We start from the raw sequence: 24,483 nt of genomic DNA, 5'->3' as shown, positions 1-24,483 counted from the left end.
CCTCTTTAAAACAAAAGGAGGAGGGAGAGAAAGAAGAGAAGGGGAAGAGGAAAAGAGGAAGGGGAGGAGGAGGAAGAGGAGGAAGAGGAGGAAGAAGAGGAAGAGGAGGAGGAGGAACTAGAGAAAATATCCATATAAAATGTTCTGCTTGAAACCAAAGGTGGCAAATCTCAAGATTCCAAAAGAAAAGAAAGATCAGAGGCAATCAATAGAAAACAGTTGCAACCATGACAGATATTAATCCAATTATATCTGCCATGAATCTAAATGTGAAAGCCTCAAATTGTGGGTCCACTGGGTACAGCCTTCGGGAAGTCAGAATGTGGGGAGTTTGACTGTGCTTATCCTGTGCCACTCTTGGACATCCAAGCTTTGCTGCAAGTCTCGGAAGAGCCAAAAACAGGGTTGGGGGCTCCACAGGCTGCGGACAGTGTCTAGCTCGGGGCCCAGGGAAAGGGGAGCTCTGGCTTGTCCCAGCGGTGATAGTTTGGCAGAAGCGGGCTTGGTGGCAGTTGCGACTGGGAGCACAGAGAGGCCTTGTATGGCTTAGAGAACTAAGCTGTGACTCTGTAGTCAGAATGTTCTCCATGGCTCCCCATGGCAGATCTTGACGAAAGAGACAGTCCATGGTTCCAAACAGTTTATTGGTTGTTCATGGCAGAAAATGGACGCGTAATGTACCCTACCCATTTCTCAGGGTGGGCCTGAGATTAAATATCTTTTGCAGGGAAGGGAAGCTTATTGGCTAAGCCCTCCAGGCCTCTAGGTACCTCATTAGCATGGAGAACTCTGTTTTGGGCCTACATGATCATAGGACATGTTTAGTTTATGTGAGACACATGGCACGTGTTCCAGGCCAGGAATCTGGCAGGGAGCTGGGAGTCACCTAAGTCTCAGGTTTGTGCCCACTGAGTCTCCAGGTCTCAACCTGCTCTACCTTACCAAACTTCCTGACATGATTTTACATCCCACATCAAATACGTCAATTAAAATGTGGAACCTGTTGGGAAGTTTTAAAAAACAAGAGAACAAGCCAGGTATAGTGGCCCTTTCATTTAGTCCTAGCACTTGGGAGGCAGAGGCAGGTGGATCTCTCTGAGTTTGAAGCCAGCCTGGTCTACAGAGCGACTTCCAGGACAGCCAGAGCTACTACTGATAATGATGATGATGGTGGTGGTGGTGAAGATGATGATGATGATGATGATGATAATTCAAAAATAAAATATACAAAAAGACAACTATGGGATTTATGAAAACCCCACTTAAACCTTAAAAACACAGATAGTCAAGGAAAGAGATGAAGACAGACATATGCTCACACAAACTAAATCTGGGATGGTGTGCCTTTGTCCAATCTAGGATGCTGTGCCTTTGTCAATTCTGGACAGAGCAGGCTCTAGAACAAGCGAAATGGCCAGAGCTAAAGATGGGCGGTAAGCACGGGGTCAGTCCTCCGGTGACACATAACAGTGCCATACATGATGCATCTGCAGCTGCCCTGGGAAATGTCATCAGCCCCATGTGCACCTGACAGGGATGGTACTCAGGAAGCCAGTCAGGATACTGGTGGACCTGACACTTGGTCCATGGGCTTGGTCTGGTGGATGTGTCTAATATGCTTCATGGAATAAGACTGGAATATGCATTCTTCGCCATTCTTGTGGATTATTCACCAAACTGTGCTGTTTGCCATAAAACCTCCATAAATGGTTTTTATTTTTGTTTTTTTATCTCTTATTTTTGCAAGACTGGAGATTGAATCTGGGGCCTGCTTACTACACACCTGACAAATTCTCTACAGCAGAGGTGCACCCCCACCTCTGTTTTGTTTTGTTTTGTTTTGTTTTGTTTTGTTTTGTTTTGTTTTGTTTTGTTTGAGACAGACTCTCATTGAGTTGCCCAGACTAACTAGCCTTTAAGCATCTGGGTAGCTGGGATTACAGGCCTGCAGCGTCAGAAAGCAGAGAATCAGGTAAAGGTTCACTCAGACCACAAGGGAATTACACTGCAGTAAGAACAAAGAAAGCCAGGCAGCTCCTGGGACACTAAATAGCACAGGGAGAATTCACCAGTGAACCCTTTGGCGCATGGTGCTTTTTTGGGGGGTGCGGGGGAGGAGGAAAGCTATGAATTATTTACTGACTTTATCTAGTAGCTAATAGGTTCGTCGGATTATGAGTTTCCTTATGTAAATTTTGGTAAATTGTATCTTTGAAGGAACTGATCTATTTCATCTAAGTTATTAAAGTCCCAGGCATAGATGTCATCCATGATGCTTATGTCACCCTAAGATGGCACCGGGGCCGGGGGACATTTCTGATACTAACATTAGGAATCTCGAGTTGCTGATATTAGTAATTTATAATTAGTAGTTAATGATCTCCTTTTTCTCCTCAGTTAAGCTGCCTAGAGTTTTATCAGTTCTATTGATTCCCTCCCCCCCCATAAACTCCTCTGTTTTATTGATTTTTCTTATTGATTTCCTGTCTAGTTTCATCGATTTGTTTTCTGATTTTCACCATTTTTTTTGACCATTTTGAATTTGCTCGTTTTCCTTTTCCTAAAATAAAATTTTTTTTTTTCCTGTGAGACAGGATCTCTCTGTACCCCTGACTGGCTTGGAACTCACTGTGTAGACCGCCAGGTTGGCCCCAAATTCACATGTGCCTCTGTTTCCTAAATGCAGAAATTAAGGGAGTGAAAACATTTTTTTTTTTTCCAATTTCAGAACTTCTTGCCCAATCCATGTATTTGGTTCTGTAAATCTGACTACACTGTGCCCCACACATTTCAGTGTGTTCTGTTTTCGTTTTTATTTAGTTCAAAATATTTTTAACTTTCTTGCAAGCCCTCCCTTCTGAGAGTTTTATATTTATCTTGCCTGGACCCAGGCTGTGTTGACTGTGCTGTGGATGCTGGTGCCAAAGACCCGGGTTTCCTCTCATGTCTTTGGTTTTATTTTTCTCCCCCCATTGCCATTGGGTTTTCCTAAAGTCTCCTTAAATGGAGCCCGATAATCCCCCACCTGTGTGCTGAGGTCCCGGGGCTGAGGCCCTGCCTTACTGAGGTCCTGGCTACTATTACTGTGGGGAAGCACCATGATCAAAAGCAAGTTGGGGAGGGAAGGGTTTATCTGGCTTACACTTTCACTTCATAGCCCACTACTGAAGGAAGTCAGGGCAGGCACCTGGAGGCAGGAGCTGAGCAGAGGCCGTGGAGGGTGCTGCTTACTGGCTTGCTCAGCCTGCTTGCTTATAGCACCCAGAGCCAGGGCTATAGAGATGGCTTGTCAGTTGGGAGCACTGGCTACTCTTCCAGGTTCACTGGCTGCTCTTCCAGGTTCAATTCCCAGCACCCACATGGCAGCTCACATCTATCTGCAACTCTAGGCCTAGGGGATCTGACACCCTCACACAAACATGTCAGGTCACAGCCAAGTTTATTTCACACCCAGTCCACAAGAGCCTTCAACTTGGATAGAGAAGATAACCAACAGATAGATGCCAACATGAACACAATGGCGATCTGAGAATTGTTTTGTTTGGTGGGGCACACCTGTAACCCCAACAACTGAGACGGTGAGGCAGGAGGATCACAAGTATAAGGCCAGTCTGGGATACAGTGGGGCTCCTAGGGCTTCATCCATGAATGCATGAACCCTCACCCCACCCCACCCCCACCCAGAACTTACACACACTCAGCTCCCATCAGCCAGCAGTTACCATGAATATGTTTCACATGTTACTGGCAGAGAATTTCTGTGGAATCTTGGGGTAAATCTGACCAGTCTGCACTTGGGGTCTTGGGGATCCCAGCCAGACCAAGGTCTCCAGCAGAGAGCTCAGTGTCAAGGTCTCTTTCTCAAACATGCATTCATTTCACCAAAGTCACAGGGCTTAAAGCCAGTGCCCCAAGTTCTCCCAGGGTGTGAGCATGTCTGGTCACCACTGAGCGTGGAATTGTCACCAGCATCTAGCAGGCAGTGGCTGGGGGTGTTGCTAAACTCCCATAATGCCCTGGGCAGCCCCAGCAAAGAGTCACTCAGTTCCAAATGCCTATAACAGCCCCTTTTCCCCCTTGGGCTTCAGTAAAGACAACCACTGAATCTCTCCGGGGCTCCCTGTACCCCCACCATGACTCTATGCCACAGCTGCCATCCAGGTAAGGGTTAGGGAGGATGTGGAGCCTCCCAGGAAGAGTGCACATACCTGCTGGGGCAGACCTGACATCACCCGGCAGCTTCTTGGTGGCCGTGGGCGTCTCTGCCCCTGCTTTTCCTGCTCACTGCTTCAAAAAGAGGAGGGAGCCTTATGTAATCGCAGCCTCATAAAACCTTAGGTCATTTTGGCACCCTGGGGCTGGGAAAACCCCTCCCTCCTAAAATACCATGGGGCACATGGTTCTTTCTGTTCTAAGCAGGCCCTACAGGTTACACACCAGTGGTCAGTGCAGAGTAAAGCAGAGCAGTGCCACAGCCTTCGCAGGCACCTTTGCCGACTGCACTCATCCACTCTCTGCATCCCATCCCTCCGCCATTCCCCTGCCATGGGACCTTCATCACAGACGGCTGGTCCCCATCTCTACCCCTCTGCTCAGATGTTTCTCCCTATCTGGAATTCCCCCACTACCATTTTAACAGCCTTGACCAGGCCCTGTGAAAAATCCTTCCTGCCTAACAGTGCAGTGTCCATCCCTGACATTGCCCCCAGCATCCTTTCCTCTTTGCTTTTCTCCTGATACCCACAATGCCTTCCTGCCAGATCCTGGTTCTCTTTCGAAGCTTGTGACTTACTTAGCTCAGTGGAATAAATGTGCTCTAGAACAAATGTGACCAAGCGTCCACAGGAACAGGTGGCTCCTGGTTCTCGGGAGGCTTCCAGGCCCCGTAGTGGTTTCCTGGTGCACATCAGGCTGTCTGGGGCACATGGCCTTCGTTTTGCTGTTGTTCTAGTGAAGCTGTGTGATGGATCTTGAGGCCTTCGCTTGTTCTCTCCATCCCAGGCAGCACCCCCAGCAGCCACCAGCTGCTGTGCTAAGGGTGTGTGACTAGAGGAGATGACAAAACCCTAACCAAGTTCAAGTCTCTCTGGACCATTCCCCAGTGCACCGTAGCTGGCCCTGACCAGCCCCAGGACAGGACTGCTCCCGGGAGGGCACAGTACAAGAAAGAAACTGATTTTTCCGATTTTCCTGCACTAATAAAATTACCCTCTCTAAAGAAGGCAATTTGCATGTTAATGTTTTGGGTAATTCTGTGCAGCTCCAATGCCCCCAGGGCTGCAATTTCTCTCTGACAGGGTGACAAAAATAAACTCCCGGCATAAAGGAGCGGTTTTTTTTCCTCCCTGCCTTTGTGCTCTAATGTGACATCGCAAAGTGAGTCAAGTTGAAACCCACTGCTCCATCTTCTTTCTGACATTGATCTATCTCCTTTCAACTCTCCAAGTGACAGGAGTGCCTCAGGGGTCCCACTGAGGACAGGGCTGGGACCCCTTGTGAGTGGACATCACCCCTACAGCCCACCTCCTCCACTGAGACCCAGCCCTCAGCTCCTCTAAATTCTCAAAGGTTCAATCAGCTAAGTAACAGGACACCGCCGGCCATCTTTGGGATAAGGAGGGCCACCACAAGGGTGGTATGCAGCTGCCCTGCAGGGGGACACACTGTCCCACCAGCCTTGGGTCCCTCTGGTGACTTAACCCTCTAGAGACTTAAAGTCAATCAGGAAGGAAGCTTAATTCACAGGTGTCTTTTCCAGGCCAGGTACATTGGTCACACACACACACACACACACACACACCAGGACAGAACCACAGTGAACCTGCTACACAGCCTACCTGAGGCACTTCCTGCTGTCATGCATAGTGACTGATATCCCAAGTAAGATGACAGTTGTTCTATGTGTCACACAGGTGTTGCTCAGAGCAGCCAGGCAGACATGTAACACAGAAACACTCCTGTAATCTGAGCATTTTTTGATAATTCTGTAACAGAAAATATCTTTGTGCCAGTCAATAGCAACTGAGCGGGATGCAGGGACAGGGCACTGGAGTCCTAGGGAGTGCTGGTGACCAGGATGTTCTGGAGACAGAATATGGTGGAATGATAGGAAGGGAACACTGCTGAGCCAAGCCGAGGGAGAAGGGGGTGAGCAGCTCTTGTGAGCTCCCCAGAGGAAGTAAAGAGTCTGGATTCCCTCCTGAGTTTCAGTCAGGGGGATGTAGGGCCAACCTGGTCTCTATTAGGTGATGGTGGAGGCAGGAGGGCAGGTGAGGTGGGTGCAGGCGTTCCACAGCCTGCCCAGTGGAGAGCAGGGTGTGTATTGCCTGCGTGCAGAAAGAAGTGTATCGGGAAGCTGGGGTTATCTGAGAGAAGTTTCAAAACTGACCTGGGGCTTCTGGCTCAGGTAGGTAGGTGGAGGTGCCATTTATCAAAGTAGGTAAAAAGGTTGGGAAGCCTTCAACAGATTCTTTGAGATGCTAATGAGGTATCCCAGAGGCAAAAATCCCCTGTGGCCTGCAGATAAGGACTGGGAGGAATCTAGTTGGCATTCCGTCACTGAAGGTATTTAAAACTCTGGTAATAAATGACTGGGAGAGGACAAGGAAGGGGGTAAGGGTGGAGCTGCGGGGTGAGAGCCCCAGGATCACAGCACAAGGGAACCAGGCAGCAGACTGGCAGAGGAGGAGGAGGGACAGGGATGGGGAGCTGCCACTCAATGGATGCTGCAAAGGAAAGCTGAGAAGAGGTGAGAGGTGGAAGGGAAAGGAAGACACCCACTCCTTCAAAAAGCTGGGCTAGACCAGAGTGGCCCAGAGCAGTCCTCTCCTGGGCCCAGAAAGAGGGCGCTGCAGAGGCGTGCCTGCACCAGTCCGGTCTGCACCTGGGAGGTTTGGCTAAGAGGAATGGGTGGGAGAGAGGAGGAGGGAGAGAAAGATGGAACCTCAGGCAGCCTGTTCCACTCCAGAGGACCCAGGCTGTCTGGTGGCCAACAAGCAGGGAAGACCTATGCTGAAGCATTCATTCAAGGGGCAGATTTCAAAACACCTGCCTCTCTTCTCTTTGCTACCAAAGGCCCTTTCATAGCATTTTGCATGACCTGGCTCCTCATCATAAAAAGTCTTCCTCCGATACTGGAGAGATGGCTCAGCGGTTAAGAGCACTGACGCTCTTCCAGAGGTCCTGAGTTCAATTCCCAGCAACCATATGGTGGCTTACAACCATCTGTAATGGGATCTGATGCCCTCTTCTGGTGTGTCTGAAGACAGCTACAGTGTACTCATATAAATAAATAAATAAAAGTCTCCTCCAGAAGACGTAGCTCAGTTGGTAGAGCACTTGCCTTGCATGTACAAAGCTCTGGACTCAACACTGCATTAAAAACTAGACATGATAGTAGGTACCTGTAATCTCAACTCTTGAGAGGTGGAAGCCGGAGGATCAGAAGTTCAAGGTCATCTTCAACTACATGGCAAGTTTGAGACCAGCATGAGCTACACAAGAACTTGTCACTAAATAAATAAGCAAGTAAAAAGAAGACCTTTAGCCGGGTGGTGGTGGCGCACGCCTTTAATCCCAGTACTTGGGAGGCAGAGGCAGGTGGATTTCTGAGTTCCAGGCCAGCCTGGTCTACAGAGTGAGTTCCAGGACAGCCAGGACTACACGGAGAAACCATGTCTCAAAAAAACAAAAACAAAAATAACAACAACAACAACAAAAGACCTTCCTGTGCAGGGTTTCCTGCTGTTCCCTCAGGGTCCCAATCCCAGGAGAGTTTGGCAGGATATGACCGGGAAGTGTCTGCTGGAAGAAAAGCATGGCTCCTTCAAGTACGGCATAGGTGTGCAAAGAAATCTGTTACAACCTCATTCGAGCATAACACCAAGAAAAGAAGAAAAAGAAACAACATTTGAAGTGTCCCATTGTAGTGGAAGAGGCTTTAAAGCTCATGGTATGTGCCCACTAGGAACTTCTGTGCAGCCTGGAAAAAAAAAAAAGTGAAAATGTATATTCAGATACAGGGAGGTGTCAAGAGTACAGTACACGCTCAGTGTGGTCGTCCATGCTCAGAACCTGAACACTTGAAAGCCTGAACCAGGCAGGTGGGAATGAAGCCAGCCTGGACTACACAGTAAAAGTCTAAAAGAGAGAGAGAGAGAGAGAGAGAGAGAGAGAGAGAGAGAGAGAGAGAGAGAGAGAGAGAAGAAGAAGAAGAAGAAGAAGAAGAAGAAGAAGAAGAAGAAGAAGAAGAAGAAGAAGAAGAAGAGGAAGAAGGAAGAGGAGGAGGAGGAGGAGGAGGATGGGAAGGAAGGAGAAAGAAAAGGAAAAAGTAATGCAATACTCGGCACAGAGTCATACAAAAGTGTGTGTGTGTATAGAACCCTGTGAGTTCCATTTCACATGGATATATCAGAGATGGCAATCAGTACACATTTCTAGATGACCATTGGTGGCAGTGTCAGAGAGGACAGCCTGCAACTCAAAACCTCACACACACAAGAAGTCATGTTTTTTTTTTCCTCTCTACCCTTACCCCAGGTACCTTCTCCCCTGCCTTTCCGGCAGGTAGGTGCCAGGAAGTGGCCTGCACCTGCATGGAGGGTTAAAGGTTGCATTCCATCACCAGCTTTGCATCCCTTCGCCAACTAACAAATTAGACCCCAAACCGAAGGCTTGGAACAACCAGAGGAAGAAGGGGGGGGGTCCTAAAGCACCTCCCACGTAGAATTTTGCTTTGAGAATTAAGTGAGCTGTGACACATGCTGGATGCCTGTATTTCTCCTTCGAGGTGTAATTGTCATGTGAGGTCCTGAGACATGCTGTCTCTGATGTTCTTTCTAAGCCAGAGATGTTGCAACTTGCTGAGGAATGAGTATGGAGCCTCAGAACATCCATGAAGGCACGGGTCACATAAGAGATATCTGGAATGGCATGAAGCAGTGAAGGAAGGGTAATCAGTTCTGAGGCGCCATCTTCCCAGTGAGTCTGAAACGTTTGTCTGCTACGGTGGAATCAGCGGTGATGTCAGATGGAAGGAGACTGGAACCTTGGGTTACTCTGCCAGGGCCAGCCTGTGACCTGTGATTAATGAGAGATGGAATATTTACTTTCACCCTTGATTGTTTGTCATTGGTGTCGCGGGCTTCTAGGGATAGTGATTTTCCTGAAGGTCTATTTATGGCTCTGTCTCCACACTTACTCATTTCTCCATCCAGACAAGGACAAAGGTTACTGGCATCTCCCTGCTGTGACCCTTGTAGGCAGTGACTGTGCATGCTGCGGGGATATTGCAGGCTTGTTACCCTTTACTCCTTGTATGGCTGGGTCTTGGGGGGCTTTCCTCCCCAGCCCAACTTGAGAGAAAATGAATAAAGGACAATGGTGGGGACCCCCCTGCACTATCCCCATGTTGGTTAGTTTGGGTCAGTTTGATACAAGCTAGGGCCACCGGGAAGGAGAGCCTCAGTTGAAGAACTGTCTCCATCAGATTGCACTGTAGGCAAATCTGTAGGGCACCAGCCCAACCCATTGTGGATGGTGCCAAGCCTGTGCAGGTGGTTCTAGGTTGCACAAGAGAACAAGCAGCTTCACGAGAAACTCCAGTAAGGATCGGTCCTCAGTGGCCTCTGCTTGAATTCCTGCTCTAAGAACTATAAGCTAAAATAAACCCTTTCCTCACAAGTGGCTTTTGGTCATGGTGTTCAATCACAGCAATAGAAATCCAAACTAAGATACCATCCATCTCTAAAATGTGACCTTGGCCAAGAGAACTTGACCACCTGCCTTGACCTCTCTAAGCTGAGCACTATACCCTCCTTAATATGAAGAATAATCATGGCAGCCTCTCTGAACTACCATGCCTCTGGAAGGGCTTGGGATGGGGTCCTAACAGGCAGAACTTACTAAGGATTGCTTTTGGTGGTTTTTTTAGTTATCGCTTGTTTTAGTTACTTTTCTGATGCCATTATAAAATGAGAAGAGCAACTTCTCATTAAGATTATCATAGCTCCCTGTCCAAGACAGTCAAGGCAGCAGGAACTTGAAGCAGCTGCTTGTGTGGCATCCACAGTCAGAAGAGACAAGTGGATGCTAGATCTCAGTTCATTCCACTTACACAATCCGAGATCCCTGGCACAGGGAATGGTGCCACTCACAGTGGGTGTTTTCAAGATAATTCCCCATGGCATGCCCAGAGGTCCATCTCCCAGGTGTTAACCACCACTTCACCATTGTAGACATCCAGAAGATGCAGTCAATGACCAGTGTTTCTAGAATCCCTAGAGACCCTCATCTACAGAAGGGAACATGAGGTCCATGGAACAGCAGTGACCAACTCAAGCCACAAAGTATATATGTGGACAGAGACCACTGGAAAGGCTGGTCAGGAGATCTGACTCTGTGATCTCATGAAGCTCAGATAAGTAGGGAGGCCAACGATGGGCCAGAAAAGGAGACACCAGAGTCAGGAGCTAGCCCTCTAGGCAGGCAAGACAAGCTGGATCTGGAAATGCAAGTGGAAAGGAGACAGACAGGCCCATGGGCAGCTCCTGGAGTCTTTTGTTCATCCAGGTGGCTCCTTGTGAAAGCCACTCAGGATGATGTCACTGCCCCTCCTTTACAGATGAAGAGAGGCATAGAGAAAAGGAACTCTTTGACAGCTTGGCCTTGACAGAGATGGACCCAGAGTCAGTCACCATTCACTGAGCCCATTGCCACCTCTTAGGAACTGCCTTGATTTGATCTACCCAGCAAGAGACCCAAGCATTAGGCCTAAGGACTGGGGTGACAGCTGGTGGGTCCATGAAACCAAAGGCCAGGCTGCTGGGCACCACAGGAACAGGGAGAAGGCTGAAAGTTGGTCATGGAGCACTGAAGCGGAAACGTACAGGTCCGTTGGAAAGTCAGTGTGTTGGATGGCGTTTGCTGGCATAAACACGGGAAGGAGTGTTTTCCTGAAGTGGACACCGGTGAAAGGCTAAGGCAGACTCGTGAAGGAACGTTTAGCTGAAGCAGACAGGTGAAAGGATGTTCTCCTAAAGCAAGCACATGAAAGGACGTGTGATTAGGATTCTTTGTTAACGACATGCATGTGTTTGTCCGACTTATATTTTATAGTTGAGCTGCATTTGTTGGAACTTCATAGAGAGAAATGCACACACACACACACACACACACACACACACGCAAAAAAAAAAAAAAAAAAAAAAAAAAAAAAACCCTTCTGGTGGTGTGCCATGCCTTTTTTGCCACTTCCACAGACTCAGGCTGATTGGCAGAGTGATGTCATCTGAGACAGAGGCACGGGCTGACTCAAGACTTGTGGAGGACAGGTGATGTTTGGAGGGTATAAATAGGACTCGAAGGACAGTGAGGGAGGCTGAGCTAGGCTTGCTTGTAGAGCGAGCTGTGTAACCCTTGTTGATCTTTGCTTTACGGAGAGAGGCATAGCCGAGGACTTCTGTCTCATGCTGAGGCTGAGGCCTGGCTGTCTCTGGTAGATTGTGCCACTGCTGCTGACATGTGTGTGCTAACCCAGCTCTACTGAACTGGACTGCTGGGGTATCCGTGAGGTGTTTGTGAGTAGATGAGCCGTCGCTGCTGACCTGTGAACTCAACTGCCGATCTCCACACAACACAGACCGGAGTTGATCCATAGAGTCTTTCTAAACAGGTCCACTTCCCCCACCCCTCTGTCCCTGTGTCCTTTCCTTTCCACTACCTCTGGTGAGTGGTGGCTAAAAAGAGAGGTTAAAGAATTTAAGAACCATCATAAAAAAGTGAGTTTTGAAAAAAATTAAAGTTACAGACCACCTTGGTGCCTTCTCTCTCCTAGTGGATATCCCTTCTGGGGGCCATTGTGGTGTGCAGGGCAGACCACTGCAGTGGTTCTGGCCCAGATCAGCCTGCTTTACTTCCTGGAAGTGACCTAAACCCAGGAGTATGTATGTGCAGGCTTAGGACTTCTGTGAGACAGAATCTCCCATCCCGATTGAGTATGAAGAGATTTGAATACTATGAAGACAGCAGGCAGTGACTGAAGGGCGAGGGGAAATCAATCTCATCTTCAGTGTGGGATAATATCTCTGGCTGTCAACAATGATTTGGATTTAATTACATCAAATATGCAAATGTGTTCTGGAAACTGTAAAATAATACATAGCCATCAAATGTGGAGAAAGCTTAATTAGGTTGGGAAAAGAAACGCAGGTTTGACTGTGAGATGGGTCTGGGCTGCCTCTTCCGCTGGGGAGTCACCCTGCCTGGCTGCTTGGCCACTGGTGTGTGTACTTCAGCCTCAGATGGAGAGCTCATGTACCAGTGGCCTTTTCCAAACACTTTTTGGAAGTAGATGACAAGAAGGAGCCGCTGTGAGACCTGGGAAGCAACAGGAAGGCCTTGGCCTTGTTTCTGCCCGTAAGCCTAAGAGACAAGCTTCCTGGGGAGCAGCCATGCACCCCTCAAGTCAGTTGAGTCCCGTGCCTCTCTCTGTGTGAGAGGATCAGACCATGTACCAGCTGGAGCTAGAGGGCCCTCCATCACTTGCTGATTGACAGAATGAGGCCATGTCATGTCAGTGGCTGCATCTCAGTATCCAACAGCCATCTCCAGTGAGAGGTGTGAGTCTGCAATCAGAGCCTTTCAAAGGCTGCTTTCTCCAATGATGTCTGTCGACCCAAATGAAATTTCAAATCCTTCTTCGCAGCTTATCCTCAGGTGTGGGGAAGCCATGTTCTCAGACACCCGTGGATCTTGCCTCTCCTCCTTGACATCTGGCAGAGATAGATGGTGCCCAACCCTTATTCACTCCAAGATTGGTTTTGCTTCTGGAATTTTCTTTTCTTCATTAAGTGTTTTGTTGTTGATGTTATTGTTTGTTTGCAATCCTGGGTCAACTCTGATATGGCCAGATGTTTGAAGACTAAAGCAGCAATGGAGAAAACTGTTGAGAGACTGTTGGCTCGGGTCACACCTGCCAGCCCAGTGACATTAGCATGTTTCCTGAATGTAAAGTAGCTTTGAACAGTACCTGCTTTATATGATTTTGGTACAATTCAGTTGAATAAGGTACAGGCAGTTTTTATCTCAGGGTTTTCACGTAAAAAGACTCAATAACTGAGAACCAAAGTTGTTTGTTACTTTGGCTCTAACAAGTATGTAAAGGCACTATTACCGTGAGATGTTTCTGGTGCCTCCCTGCAGCAGGCGGAGGGGCAGGGAGAGAGGTGAAGTGGTTTTAACTTCTTCCTGAATGGCTCTGGGTCTCAGAGACTTAGGGAGATGGAGAGGGTATTCCCACATGACAGGGCTACCTCAACAGGGCTGAAGACTTCAGAACTAAAGCTATGGACTGGATCACAATGCCCTTCCCCCACCTCATGTGGAATGGATTATGGATCCAAGAGATAATGTCTCTAAGGAAGTGGCTGGCATTAAATGAGTCCCCTTTCCAATTGTGTTAGCTCCCTCATCAGAAAGACAGCAGAGAGCTTGACCACTCACTCCCTGACCTTTGAAGGCATGTAAGAAGGTGGCCTTCCAAGAGCCTGACCATGCTAGCACCCTAGGCTGGAACCTCCAGTCTCTAAGTATAAGGAAGTTTGACAACACTGCTCTTTGTCATCAAATCTGTAGAATTTTATGGCAGCCTGAGCCAACTGAGGACAGAGATGGTGGGCAGTGAGACTCTAAAGAAAAAAGCTTCCCCATCATCCTCAAGGGCTCTTCACTGTCTTCCTGCAAAGCCAGTACATAGCGTCCTAGCTCTTCCAGACAGCATCCTCTGGGCCTCCTCACTGTGCCCAGAAGAGTCCTTCAAGACAGCCACATTGGGGTGTTCATCCCTAAGGCCCCCAAGTCCATTGTGACAAGAGCACCTCCTGATGCTCACTGTCAAAAACAACGCCTCCAGAAGAAGGGGGCAAAAACCAGCATCTCTGTCAAGGTCCTCCAATTATCTTGTGCATACAATGTTTGAAAACCAAGAGAAGGCCGGTCTCCTGGCTCTGTCTCACCAGGACTCTTGCCTTTCCCTCACACCTACATGTAGCCCATGGGCAGATCGCAGCTCACACTGGAGCTATTCTTGGACTACACCTAGAGTCTGCTCATCCTTCGTACCTTCACCCCCACTACTACAGCAGTCAAGGCACCACTAACCTTTGCTCGGACTGGGGCAGTATCATTGTCTTCTTTCACACACGCCCCATACCACTTAGTCTCAGCATGGAGACCCAGCCATCTGGTTACTTCACAACCCCCCCCCCACCCCCCAATGGCCTCTCATCTTCTTCAACCTGAAATCTTCTGCCATGTTCTACAGGGCCATCTGTAGCCTAGCCTTCTAGAACCTTCCTAGCCAATTACACCTTAGTAAGACTGATGTGGACGGCAGCCAGGAGGGGGCATGGAATTCTCCCCACTTAGTGGTAGGTTAGTGACCACACAAGAATCAAGAGTGTGCAGTCTCTCAGAATCCAAGGGAGGGCTCAGGACAACCCTGGAACAGGTTCATAGTTTCTCAGATCTGTCATCAGGCTTTAAAAATAACAGGTTGGGTTTCCCACGATCAATGTCTTAAAATAAACATCTTTTTAAAAAAAATGTCTTTAGCCCAAAGTCAAGCTTACATGAGGACAGTCAGAGTAAAGTTTATCCAGACAGGACTCAGTTGGGAGAAGGGCTGCCTCCAAATGAGGTCCCTGGTCCCTAGCCCTCAGCAGCACCCCAGAATTTATGAAGGCAGACTCCCTGATTGGAAACTCTGGCTTGTGGGCTCTATCTGCATTTCAATGTTCCTCTCCCGGCCCAGCCAAGGGATTGTGAAGATCAGGATTCCCTGGTCAGAGTTATACCATTTTACCCCTCTGAGAATCTTCTCAGGAGGATTTTCATGGGGCTGTCCGGCTGGTGTCACTGTCCATCCTTCCTGTACAATGAACATCATAATGCCGCCTGAGTCTCAAGCATACCTCCAGAACACACAGAGCTCCTGGGGACCTGTGGATGTTAAAGCCAGTCACAGGATGAAACTGGAAAAAGCACTATCAAGCATGAACATGTGACACCATTTGTTAAATACAGACAAGGTTGTGAGGCCACGGAAGTTCTGTCCTGTGCCGAGCTGGCAATGAACCACCCATAGGAGAGAAAGCACCGTAGTTCCTTCTGGAAGGAATCATTTGTTTGGGAAATTTCTAGGACTGTCATCGCTGTGTTAAATGGTATAATGGCTGTTAAGCTTCTGCCAAATTGCTTTTCTGAAGTCCACAGTGCTTGCGCCCGCGCACAGTCTGATGGTAGCCTTGGCTTAGCTTGTGAACAATTACTCCATGGCTTTTATGCTGTCTTACCTGCCCATTCCTGTACTCTGTCCATCCACATGGGTACTTATGAGGTCAGAAGTATTTTAAATATGAACTTAATTACTAAATCAATGTGATATATATATATATATATATATATATATATATATATATATATATATACACATATACATACATTCTCACACACACATATATGAGGGAGTATTGTTAGGAAATGACTGAGAAATAAAAGCAGTTATGTATCAATCTCTTAGTATACCATTCTCTGTAAGAGCTAGCTAATATGAGCAGTCATTGTCTGGGAGGGAGTGGTAGAGAGATGACTTATTAAGACACAATTTTAATGGATTTGGCTGTTTGTTTCAACAATTCCTGGGCTCAACCAAGCCTCCCAAGTGCTGGGGCTTCAGGGCTGCACCATCTCCCCTGGCCTTTCCCGAACCCTGTGCTGACGTCAGAATGTCAGGCCTGAAGGCTGCTCAGCAACCTGCAGTGGCATCGGCTCACACCTGTAATTCCAGGACTCGGGACGCTGAGCCGGGAGGCTTCCTGTGAGCTACATAATGGTTTCTAGGACAGAGTAAGACCCTGCCTGAGAGAGAGAGAGAGAGAGAGAGAGAGAGAGAGAGAGAGAGAGAGAGAGAGAGAGAGGAGAAACACCTTCCTTAGAGCTCTAGTGGGGGGAGGGTCGGTAGGCCTAAGCATCACTACACTCAAGCTGCTATTACATTTTATATAAAGAAAAATAAGGCCAGAGGAAGGCAGGCTCTGCCTGTTCCCAGGCTAGTTAAGAAGGCCTCAAACAAGGCTGGTCTTCAGCAGCTAGGAATTGCTACTCCTCCTGAGCCCAGGCTTGCCCCACTTGCTGTTGGAAAGTCCAGCATCCTATCCCTGCTAACCCTAACTCCAACCATGAATTTTCTTGTGTGCAACCCCTACTGTCTTCCTCTCTTCCTCCCATCTGCAGCTCCTTGAAGCCATAAAAAAGGTTCCGTTCTGGGGAACCTGCTGAGCATTGACTTGCCCAGGCCGTCCTCCTCTGGGCCACTTGACAAAAAGAGGAACTGAAATCTCCTGAGACTCAGATATGCTTCGGGTGTCGGGGGTCAGAGGCCCCTGTGACTGGTGTGCTGTGCAGGGTGTGCCCCACTCCCAGTCCTCATGGTCTTCCATGGGGTGTGCCCCACAGGGCCAGGGCCAACTAGAGGCAGCCTTCTCCCCTGGCCCCAGTTTTAATCTTTTGCTTTTTTTGCTTTAATTTTTTCTTTCCTTTTGTTGTATTCTCTCTCTCTCTCTCTCTCTCTCTCTCTCTCTCTCTCTCTCTCACTCTCTCTCTCTGACTTTTATGAGACAGGATTTTGCTATGTAGCCCTCACTAGCCTGGGACTCACCAGACAGACCAGATTGGCTTTAACCTTTCAGCATTCCTTCTCCTAAATGCTGCCTCTGCCTCCCAAATGTTGAACTCATCAGTCCTGTGCTACAAGCTCGGCTTTTTCAGTTTTTCTTCTGGGAGTGGGATGCTGTGTGGTTTGGTACCCTGGGCCCATAGGTAGAGCTAAGGTCTGGTCCTGACTCTATGGATTATTGACTGACTCGGATGTCATGGACCACCCAGCTCTTGGGTAAGATGGCGGTGCGGGACAAGGATTCCACAGAGATGGCAGTGCCCTTATGGGTTGTGAAGAGCCAAGCATCCTGTGGGGTAAAGAGGTCTATACGGGAGGGTTGTGAGCTTCCTCTACCTGGCTTATGTGTTAGGATAGCACTCTTGTGTGAGTCTCTGATGCCCCTGATCCTTTGCTTCTGTTTTCCCTTTACGGAGGTCCCTCTTATCCAAAGCATTGTTTTCCTACTTCCGTTACCCGCGATCAACACCAGTCTTAAAATACTAAAAGAATGATTCCAGAAATAAACAGTTCTTATGTCATGAATTATGTATCTGAATCACGTGATAGAATCCCAGGATGACCTACCTGTTCCTTCCCACCCAAACCATGACTCATCCCCCGGTCCGGTGTATCCACACTGTATGGACTACCTGACCAGGGACAAAAAAAGAAAGAGATGAATTAATTCCGATGCTATGTTGTGTTGCTACAGGGCACGCAGGGGAGAAATATAGGCTATACAGTACAGTATTTGATATTGGCTGCAGCTTCAGGAATTCTCAGGGGAATCTTGAAACACACCCTCAAGGATAATTGGGGAGGGGAACTGGTCTATCATCTATCTATCTATCTATCTATCTATCTATCTATCTATCTGTCATCTCTACCTCTGTGTGTCTGTGTGTGTGTACGTGTTTGCAATGTTTTTTCAAAGCAATGCATATACCTAACCTCAAGCTCAGGGTCGCCATTAAGAAGCAGGTGCCCCTATAGCCACCCCTTCATGCACCCTACAGTTTTCCATTGCAAGTCAAGTATAGACAGCACTCAGAACTCAGAGACTGAGGCAGGGGGATTGTACAATTTTGAGGTCAGCCTGAACTACAAGGCAAGATCCTTTCTCACCTGCCTCAAAATGCAAAATATATTATTTTTGTATATTTTTGTATACACGTTCAGTCTAGGAAATCGGGAAAGACAGACAAGAAAGAAGTCAACGGTATAGGATTAAACGCCACTCCTCCTTCAGAATGTCCTCATCCAAATAAGTCAGCCATGGACTCTTCTCCTTGTTGTATTCCCTCTGTGAATGACAGCTGGAATCACAGGCAGTCTTCAGTGAGGGGAACAATAGCGATCCCCCAAACCTACAAGATCTGTATGTTTCTATCCTACTGTTCGGTGTGGCTCAAAAATCAGCAGCCACCAGACCCAGCAACACGGATGCCTCTGGCCTCACCCCAGAATCCACATTTTAACAAGACAGTGGTGATTAGAACACCCGTTAGCACTGATGTGCATGGACACTGGAGTTACTTAAAGTTGAGACAGGCTTGAGCCAGAGTATAAACTGCTGGCTGCTTCCTTCATTGACAAAGACTGGCTGTAAGAACTGTCAGCTTAAGTCAGTAACGTGATTGATGAGGTGGCTGAATACGTTTTGGCCCAAGCTCCTTATCTTGTCAGATGCCAGAGATGCACAGCCTCAGACAGGTGCCTTGGTGGCCCAGGCTTCGAGAAGAAGAAATGTTTAGACCACAGAGCTGGGGGGTGATGGGGTTTCTTTGGTTGAAAGTTGGGCATCATCCCACCCACCAACTGTAACACATTCACATGCACACACTCTTGCTCAGTCACATACATGGTTATATGCACAGAAATAAACACACACACACATACACACACACACACACACACACACACACACACAGAGCATAGCAAGTCCTAGCTAAGAGTTGGACATCTCTGTCTCCTGCTTCCCTGTCTCATCTCTCCAAAACAGGCTTCTGTTTACATAGAAAGGGTTTTCCCCAAGACTCCCATGTTCTTTGCTGTCTCCTCCTTTGGAGCAAGGGACTTGTGGGGCATCTATAGTAAAGACCAGTTGAGTCGGAAAAGCGGACATGTTTGGAAGGGGTCAAAAGCAGTTTTTGCCTCACTCACATTGCCAAGTCAAAGGTGTTCTCAGGTCCCAGGTAATAGCTAAAGCTCAGTATTGGCTGGTGTGGAGCAGCACAGACAGGGCCACTGTCAGCTAGCATACCTTGTCCTGCTGCCTCTGGTCACAGTTGTCACCTCCTTAAGCATCCCTGGGAAACACATAGGTCTAGGCTCTATGGTTCCTTTTCATGTGGACTCAATACAGTTGGTTTTAAAACTGATTTGCTACAGCACTATTCTCTGTCAATGACCTTATGAAGTTACTTCATCTCTGTCTTGTTCCTCATCTGTAGAGTGTAGCAATAATAATAACCTCTCCGGGATCCCAAGAGGATCAGTAACAGTAGCTATTAAACACCTCAGACAGACACGTCATTCTACCACCCACTCAGCCAGCCAGTCAGCCAGCCAGCCACTCACAAATCCAGTGTGTCTTCACCAAGCACCTTCTGGGTTCCTGTCACTGGGAGACAACAATGAATTAGACACAAAGCAGCCAAAGGATCACAAAACAAACCTGAGCAAACTGCAGCAGGTGTTACCAAGAAAAGGGCAACAAGGGCTTGGAGGGAAAAAGCTCAGGCAAAAATTTTTTGAACAAGATTCCCAACAGTACAGGAAATAATCCCAGGAAGTGACACCTGGGATTCCATGCAGGTATGACGCTTCTGCTCAGCACAGAACAATCACCAGAGAGAAGAGAATCCACATCAGCTGTACATCTGACCAGAGACTAATATCAAAGACGAATCGATTACAACGAAAACACCAAGCCCCAAATTATCCAATCAGTAAATGGGATGACGAACCAAACAGGCAGATCTAAAAAGCAGAAACATAAATGGCCAGTGAAGGACCTGAAAAGGAATCCTTAGAAATGCATGGAGACTAGAGTTGGGTCCCCAGCACCCACAGGAAATGCCAGCATGGTGGTGCAGGATCAGAACCCCAGAGCTGGGGAGGAGGAGACAGGCAGATTCCTGGGGCTCCCTGGCCAGTCACTTTGCCTAATTGATGAGTTCTAGGTCCCAGTGAGAAATCCAGTTTCAAAAATAAACCATGAATGATAATGAGAACAATACCCAATGTTGACCTCTGACCTCTACATACGTACATATTCACAGTCATACATGCCTGCATATGACATTATACACTGTCATGCAAACACACAAGAACTTACACAAAAACAATAAGTAAGCAAAAATAAAATTACTTTAAGATTCTGTCTTACCCCAGTCAGATTGGTGTCATATACCTTTAATCCCAGGATTTGGGAGGCAGAGGTAGTCGGATCTCTGTGAGTTCAAGGCCAGCCTGATCTACACAGAAGTTGCAGGCCATCCAGGGATACATTGTGAGACCCTGTCTCTAAACAAATAACTAGGATACAAATGCTGGTGAGGATGTTGGAAAGAGGTGTAAACTCGCTGTTGCTGGGGTGTAAACTGAGGTAGCCACTGTGTCATTCAGTGCAGAGCTGCTTCAACAAACCAAGACCAGAAGGACCTTAACTCAGAATACCACAGACATACTTGCACATTCAAGTTTTGAAGTAGTCGGGAAATGGACGAAGCCTAGCTGTCAATCAACAGATGTATGGATAAATGGAAGCACCCTCGATGTCCATGGATGGATGGAGGGATGGAGGGATGGATGGATGGATGGATGGATGGATGGATGGATGGATGGGTGAATGGATGGATGGATGGATGGATGGATGGATGGATGGATAATGGATGGATGGATGGATGGATGGATGGATGGATGGATGGATGGATGAATGGATGGATGGATGGGTGGATGGATGGATGGATGGGTGGATGGATGGGTGGATGGATGGATGGATGGATGGATGGATGGATAGATGGATGGGTAGATAAAAAAACAGCCATAAGGAAAAAAAGAAACAGTGATATTTGAAGGAAAGCCTTACATATAGAGCCTAAATTCAAAATTAAAGTGTGTGTGTGTGTGTGTGTGTGTGTGTGTGTGTGTAACTTTAGACATTACAGAGCTAGAAAGAGGGTCTTGAGGATGAAGGAAGAGAATTAAAGGAAATGGGAAGTGGAACCAGTAGAATGAAAAGCAGAAGGGAGAAGGAACTGGGGGAGGGGAGCAGGGGAAGGGGGAAGGGGGAAGGGAGCAGGCAGAGGGGGGAAGGAGAGGGGAGCATGGGCGAGGGAGGTTCAAGGAGAGAAACAGCTGAGAAAACATCTGGAAGCTGTGTTTGAAGAGTCCATCACTTTGTATAGAGGCCTAAAAAAAAAAAGTAGTAGTTTGAAAGAGGGTGAAGGGAGCTACCCACCTCAGGAAGACAGGGATGGGGCATGATGGAACCTGCTAAGTGGGAGAAGATACTCTAAAAAGACAAGCCACCCTGCCTGCCGATCTGGGAAAGGCATGGCTTGCTGAGGGACTTGCTGAGGGTGGCTGGGTGCAGGGTGGAAACCAGGGAGCTGGCGGGCAGTTCTGTGTGATGTTGTAGACGTCTGGCTTTTATACATTTGCCAGAGCATACAGGACCTCACAAGGCGAAGAATGGGCTCAAATGTACCCCATACCTTCCATTCCGGTTGGCCAGTTGTGACAAGTGGGCCACACTGCGACAAACTGTGTGAGACACACCTTCTGTTCATTTGTCCATAAATCTGAAACTGCACCAAATTCTCTGTCACTTGATGTTGAAGTAGTCAGGGCCAGCAGTCGGGGCCAGGACATAGCTTTGTGAGAGAATGAGTGTGGAGCGTTCACAATGCCTGGGATGGGATCCGAGGCTTCATGCCAGCACTGAAAACCCTGTATGTGACAGGGATCCTAATTCTAACCTTCAAATTTTGAGCTCAAATCCCAGAGACAGGTAGGAGCTTATGAAATACATCCAGAAAGGGTGTCCCAGTGGCTCAGTGGGGACAGAACACCATGCGTCCTGAACATAATTGGCACTGGTATGTTTGTTACTTTCATGTCACTGTGACTGAGATGCACCTGAGGGCTCCTGGTTTCAGAGGAGTCAGTCAATGGTGGTTTAGTCCCATATACTTGAGCAAAGGATCATGGTAGTAGGAGAAATGTGTGGCAGAGGTTGTCTTTTAGAAGACAGGAAGTAAAGAAAGAACAGAGGGACCGAGGACCAGGTATGGTCTTAAAAGGCATGCCTACAGTGACCAAATGCCTTCCAGTAGGCGCCACCCTCTGAAGTTTCCAGAACTTGCACAAATAGTGCCATCGGCTGGAGGCCAAGCAGTCAGCAGCACAAGCACCTGTGGTGTGTAGGGAGGGAGGGGATCACATTACAACATAGCCAAAGAGAAGAGAGTTGCGTTTACTTCTCTCAGTAAGTTTTACAAGTATTAAATGCAGGAACCTTAAGATACAGTTGACTGCATGCACCCACATCAGAATGGGGTGCTCTGTTGTCAATAATTTAGCTCATGTGATTCCTCTAATGGTGACAGTTTGGGAGCAGGGTTTTCATGGGAACACAATTTTATCGTGATGCTCAGGAAGAAGATTTGGGGCAAGGTTTAAATCCAAGCACCGCCATTTCTACTCAGACCTCCCCTCACTGCTTTGAGATTCTGTTTCCCCATCTCTGAGAGAGAAAACTTACTTCCTGGGGCCATTTGAGGTTAGCATGGAAGGTCCTCTGTGTGCTGAGCTCATGTGGCATTTCCAGGGTGGAGGTATGGTGAGAAGATGAGCCTGACTGTTGCTAGTGGTCATGCTTTGGGGTTGAGCGTCCCTGGGATACCATGAACTCTCTGACAGCATCTCTTTGTCCACAGGGATGTGTCTGCAGGCATTTGTTGAAGCTTTCTTCTTCCTGGCCCAGAGGAAGTTCAAGCTGCAACCTCTCCATGAGCAGGTGGCGTCCTTGATCGACCTGTGTGAATACCACCTGTCCCTGCTGGATGAAAAACGCTTGTGCCGTCGGGGCCGGCCCCACCAAAGAAATCCCCCCCAGATGAACCGCGAAGCCCAATCAGCTGCAGGAAGCTCTGCACCCCAAATAATTGGGGCTAGCAAGCTCTCTCACTCCTGACACGCTCTGTCCTGAAGGCCACTCTGTCCTGAAAGAAGGCGTGCCCATGGGGGTTGAGACCCTGAGCTCCCCCCACCCGTTGGGAGGCGCTAGGGTTCCAGCTCAATCACCTGTGCATCCTCTCTGTGTTCCGTAGGGCTTCCGCCTCCCATGGCCATCCTTGCCTGCCCCCTTTCCCAGCACCTCATGGTGACCCACCCTGTTTGGGAATCATCAGTGGACATATGACATCCAAGATGTGACAGATGGCACCTACTATTCTGGGCTCCTGGGAAGCACCAACTGGGGCAGTTTCTGCTGTGCTTGGGGATGCAGGGGAATGAGGGGGAGGAGGGGGGTGAAAGACAGACTATCCTAAGGCAGAGAGCTGTGGATGTGGAGAACAGTCACACCGGGGTCTGCTGGGGCCCTGAGAGCCTGCTGGTCAGAGCTTAGCATCGTCCCATGTCTTTCCTTCCGCCCGTTCCCTGAAATGAAGAAGGCGGACACCCCCCCCCCCCCGATCATGTGCTGCACGGGTGTCCTTTGCAGACTGACCTCACTTGTTTGTTAACTTGCCTGTTGCTGCAATGTTTGATTTATTACTAATCAAGAAATAATTAAGAAATAGCACAGTAAGGTTCTTCAGTCTCCCCATCCAGGTTCCAGGGGACCCCTGCAAAGGTGGGGCACTGACCCAATGGCCAAGAGCCACTGTGTACCCAGCACTGTGCTGTCAGCCGGGAGTGAGGGGAGGGGCTTCAGAGGGGAGAGTGTAAGGCCCCGGTGAGAGCCAGGACAAGCAGGAGTGTGAGTAGAGCATGTGGTTGGCAAGACCAGAACAACCAGTGTTCGCCAATGTCTACTCCAAGGGGCAGAGGTGGAAGGCCTTGGTTCCTGCTCTCGGGACCCAAGTGGGTTTCACAGAAGTCCCAAATGAGAAGTGTATGGGGACATTCTTTAACCAGCCTCGAGCTGTACAGCTGTAAAAAGCTATTAAATAAAGCTTTGACTGGACACTGTTTCTCAAAATGAGTCTTTAGAAAGTGGTCACCAGCATGGAGCAGAGTCTGGGGGAGGGGCAGAGGAGAAATGGGTTCAAGAGGTTGAACTCAGCCACACTGCGGCAATATAAAAACGTGAGAGTCAGCCTCCACGCGTGCCTGTCATCTGGAGGTAGGCCACTGTTGTGTGTCCTGGGAGTGGGCCTCTGAGTCTGTCGCACATGACCTTGGTGGGCTCCATACGCTGAGGATGTGACTCCATTGTCCGTGATGGTCACAGAAGCCTGTCACTGACAAGTTGGGCCCTGCCCCAGGACTGTTGGATAGATTTTGGGGGCTGCTGTACTTTGAGAGGCAACACCAGGAGACTTCTGTCCCGACTTCCGCTTCTCAGAGGCACCACTGGGCTTACTTGCATTGAGGACTAGCCCTTCTCTGTTTGGAAGGTGTGAGAGTGAAGTGAGAGCCACGCAGATGGTTCCTGGTGGGGAAGGAGCTGAGCCGGAGAGCTCAGGCAGACCCAGGGGGTGCCTCTACAAGTGCTGTGTGCTCTGTGACTGTCTATGGCCCAGGTCCCTTCTTTA

At 48.4% G+C, this 24,483-nt stretch overlaps 1 protein-coding gene across 3 annotated transcripts in view; it reads left to right on the top strand.

Moving 5' to 3' along the window:
* Positions 1-23,915, top strand: part of Ttll11 (tubulin tyrosine ligase like 11) — a 231,469-nt gene extending 207,554 nt beyond the window's left edge. For all 3 annotated transcript variants that reach the window (XM_076928607.1, XM_034496640.2, XM_076928610.1), the window contains one exon: positions 22,660-23,915. In XM_076928607.1, coding sequence (XP_076784722.1) covers positions 22,660-22,916 — 257 coding nt within the window. In that variant the 3' untranslated portion in view covers positions 22,917-23,915. The remainder of the gene's footprint in view (positions 1-22,659) is intronic.
* The last annotated feature ends 568 nt before the right edge of the window (positions 23,916-24,483 follow it).

Source organism: Arvicanthis niloticus, chromosome 2 (genome assembly GCF_011762505.2).
Source record: "Arvicanthis niloticus isolate mArvNil1 chromosome 2, mArvNil1.pat.X, whole genome shotgun sequence".
Lineage (NCBI taxonomy): Eukaryota > Metazoa > Chordata > Mammalia > Rodentia > Muridae > Arvicanthis > Arvicanthis niloticus.
Note: the sequence above shows the minus strand (reverse complement) of the source record. Positions and strands in the feature narration are given on the sequence as shown.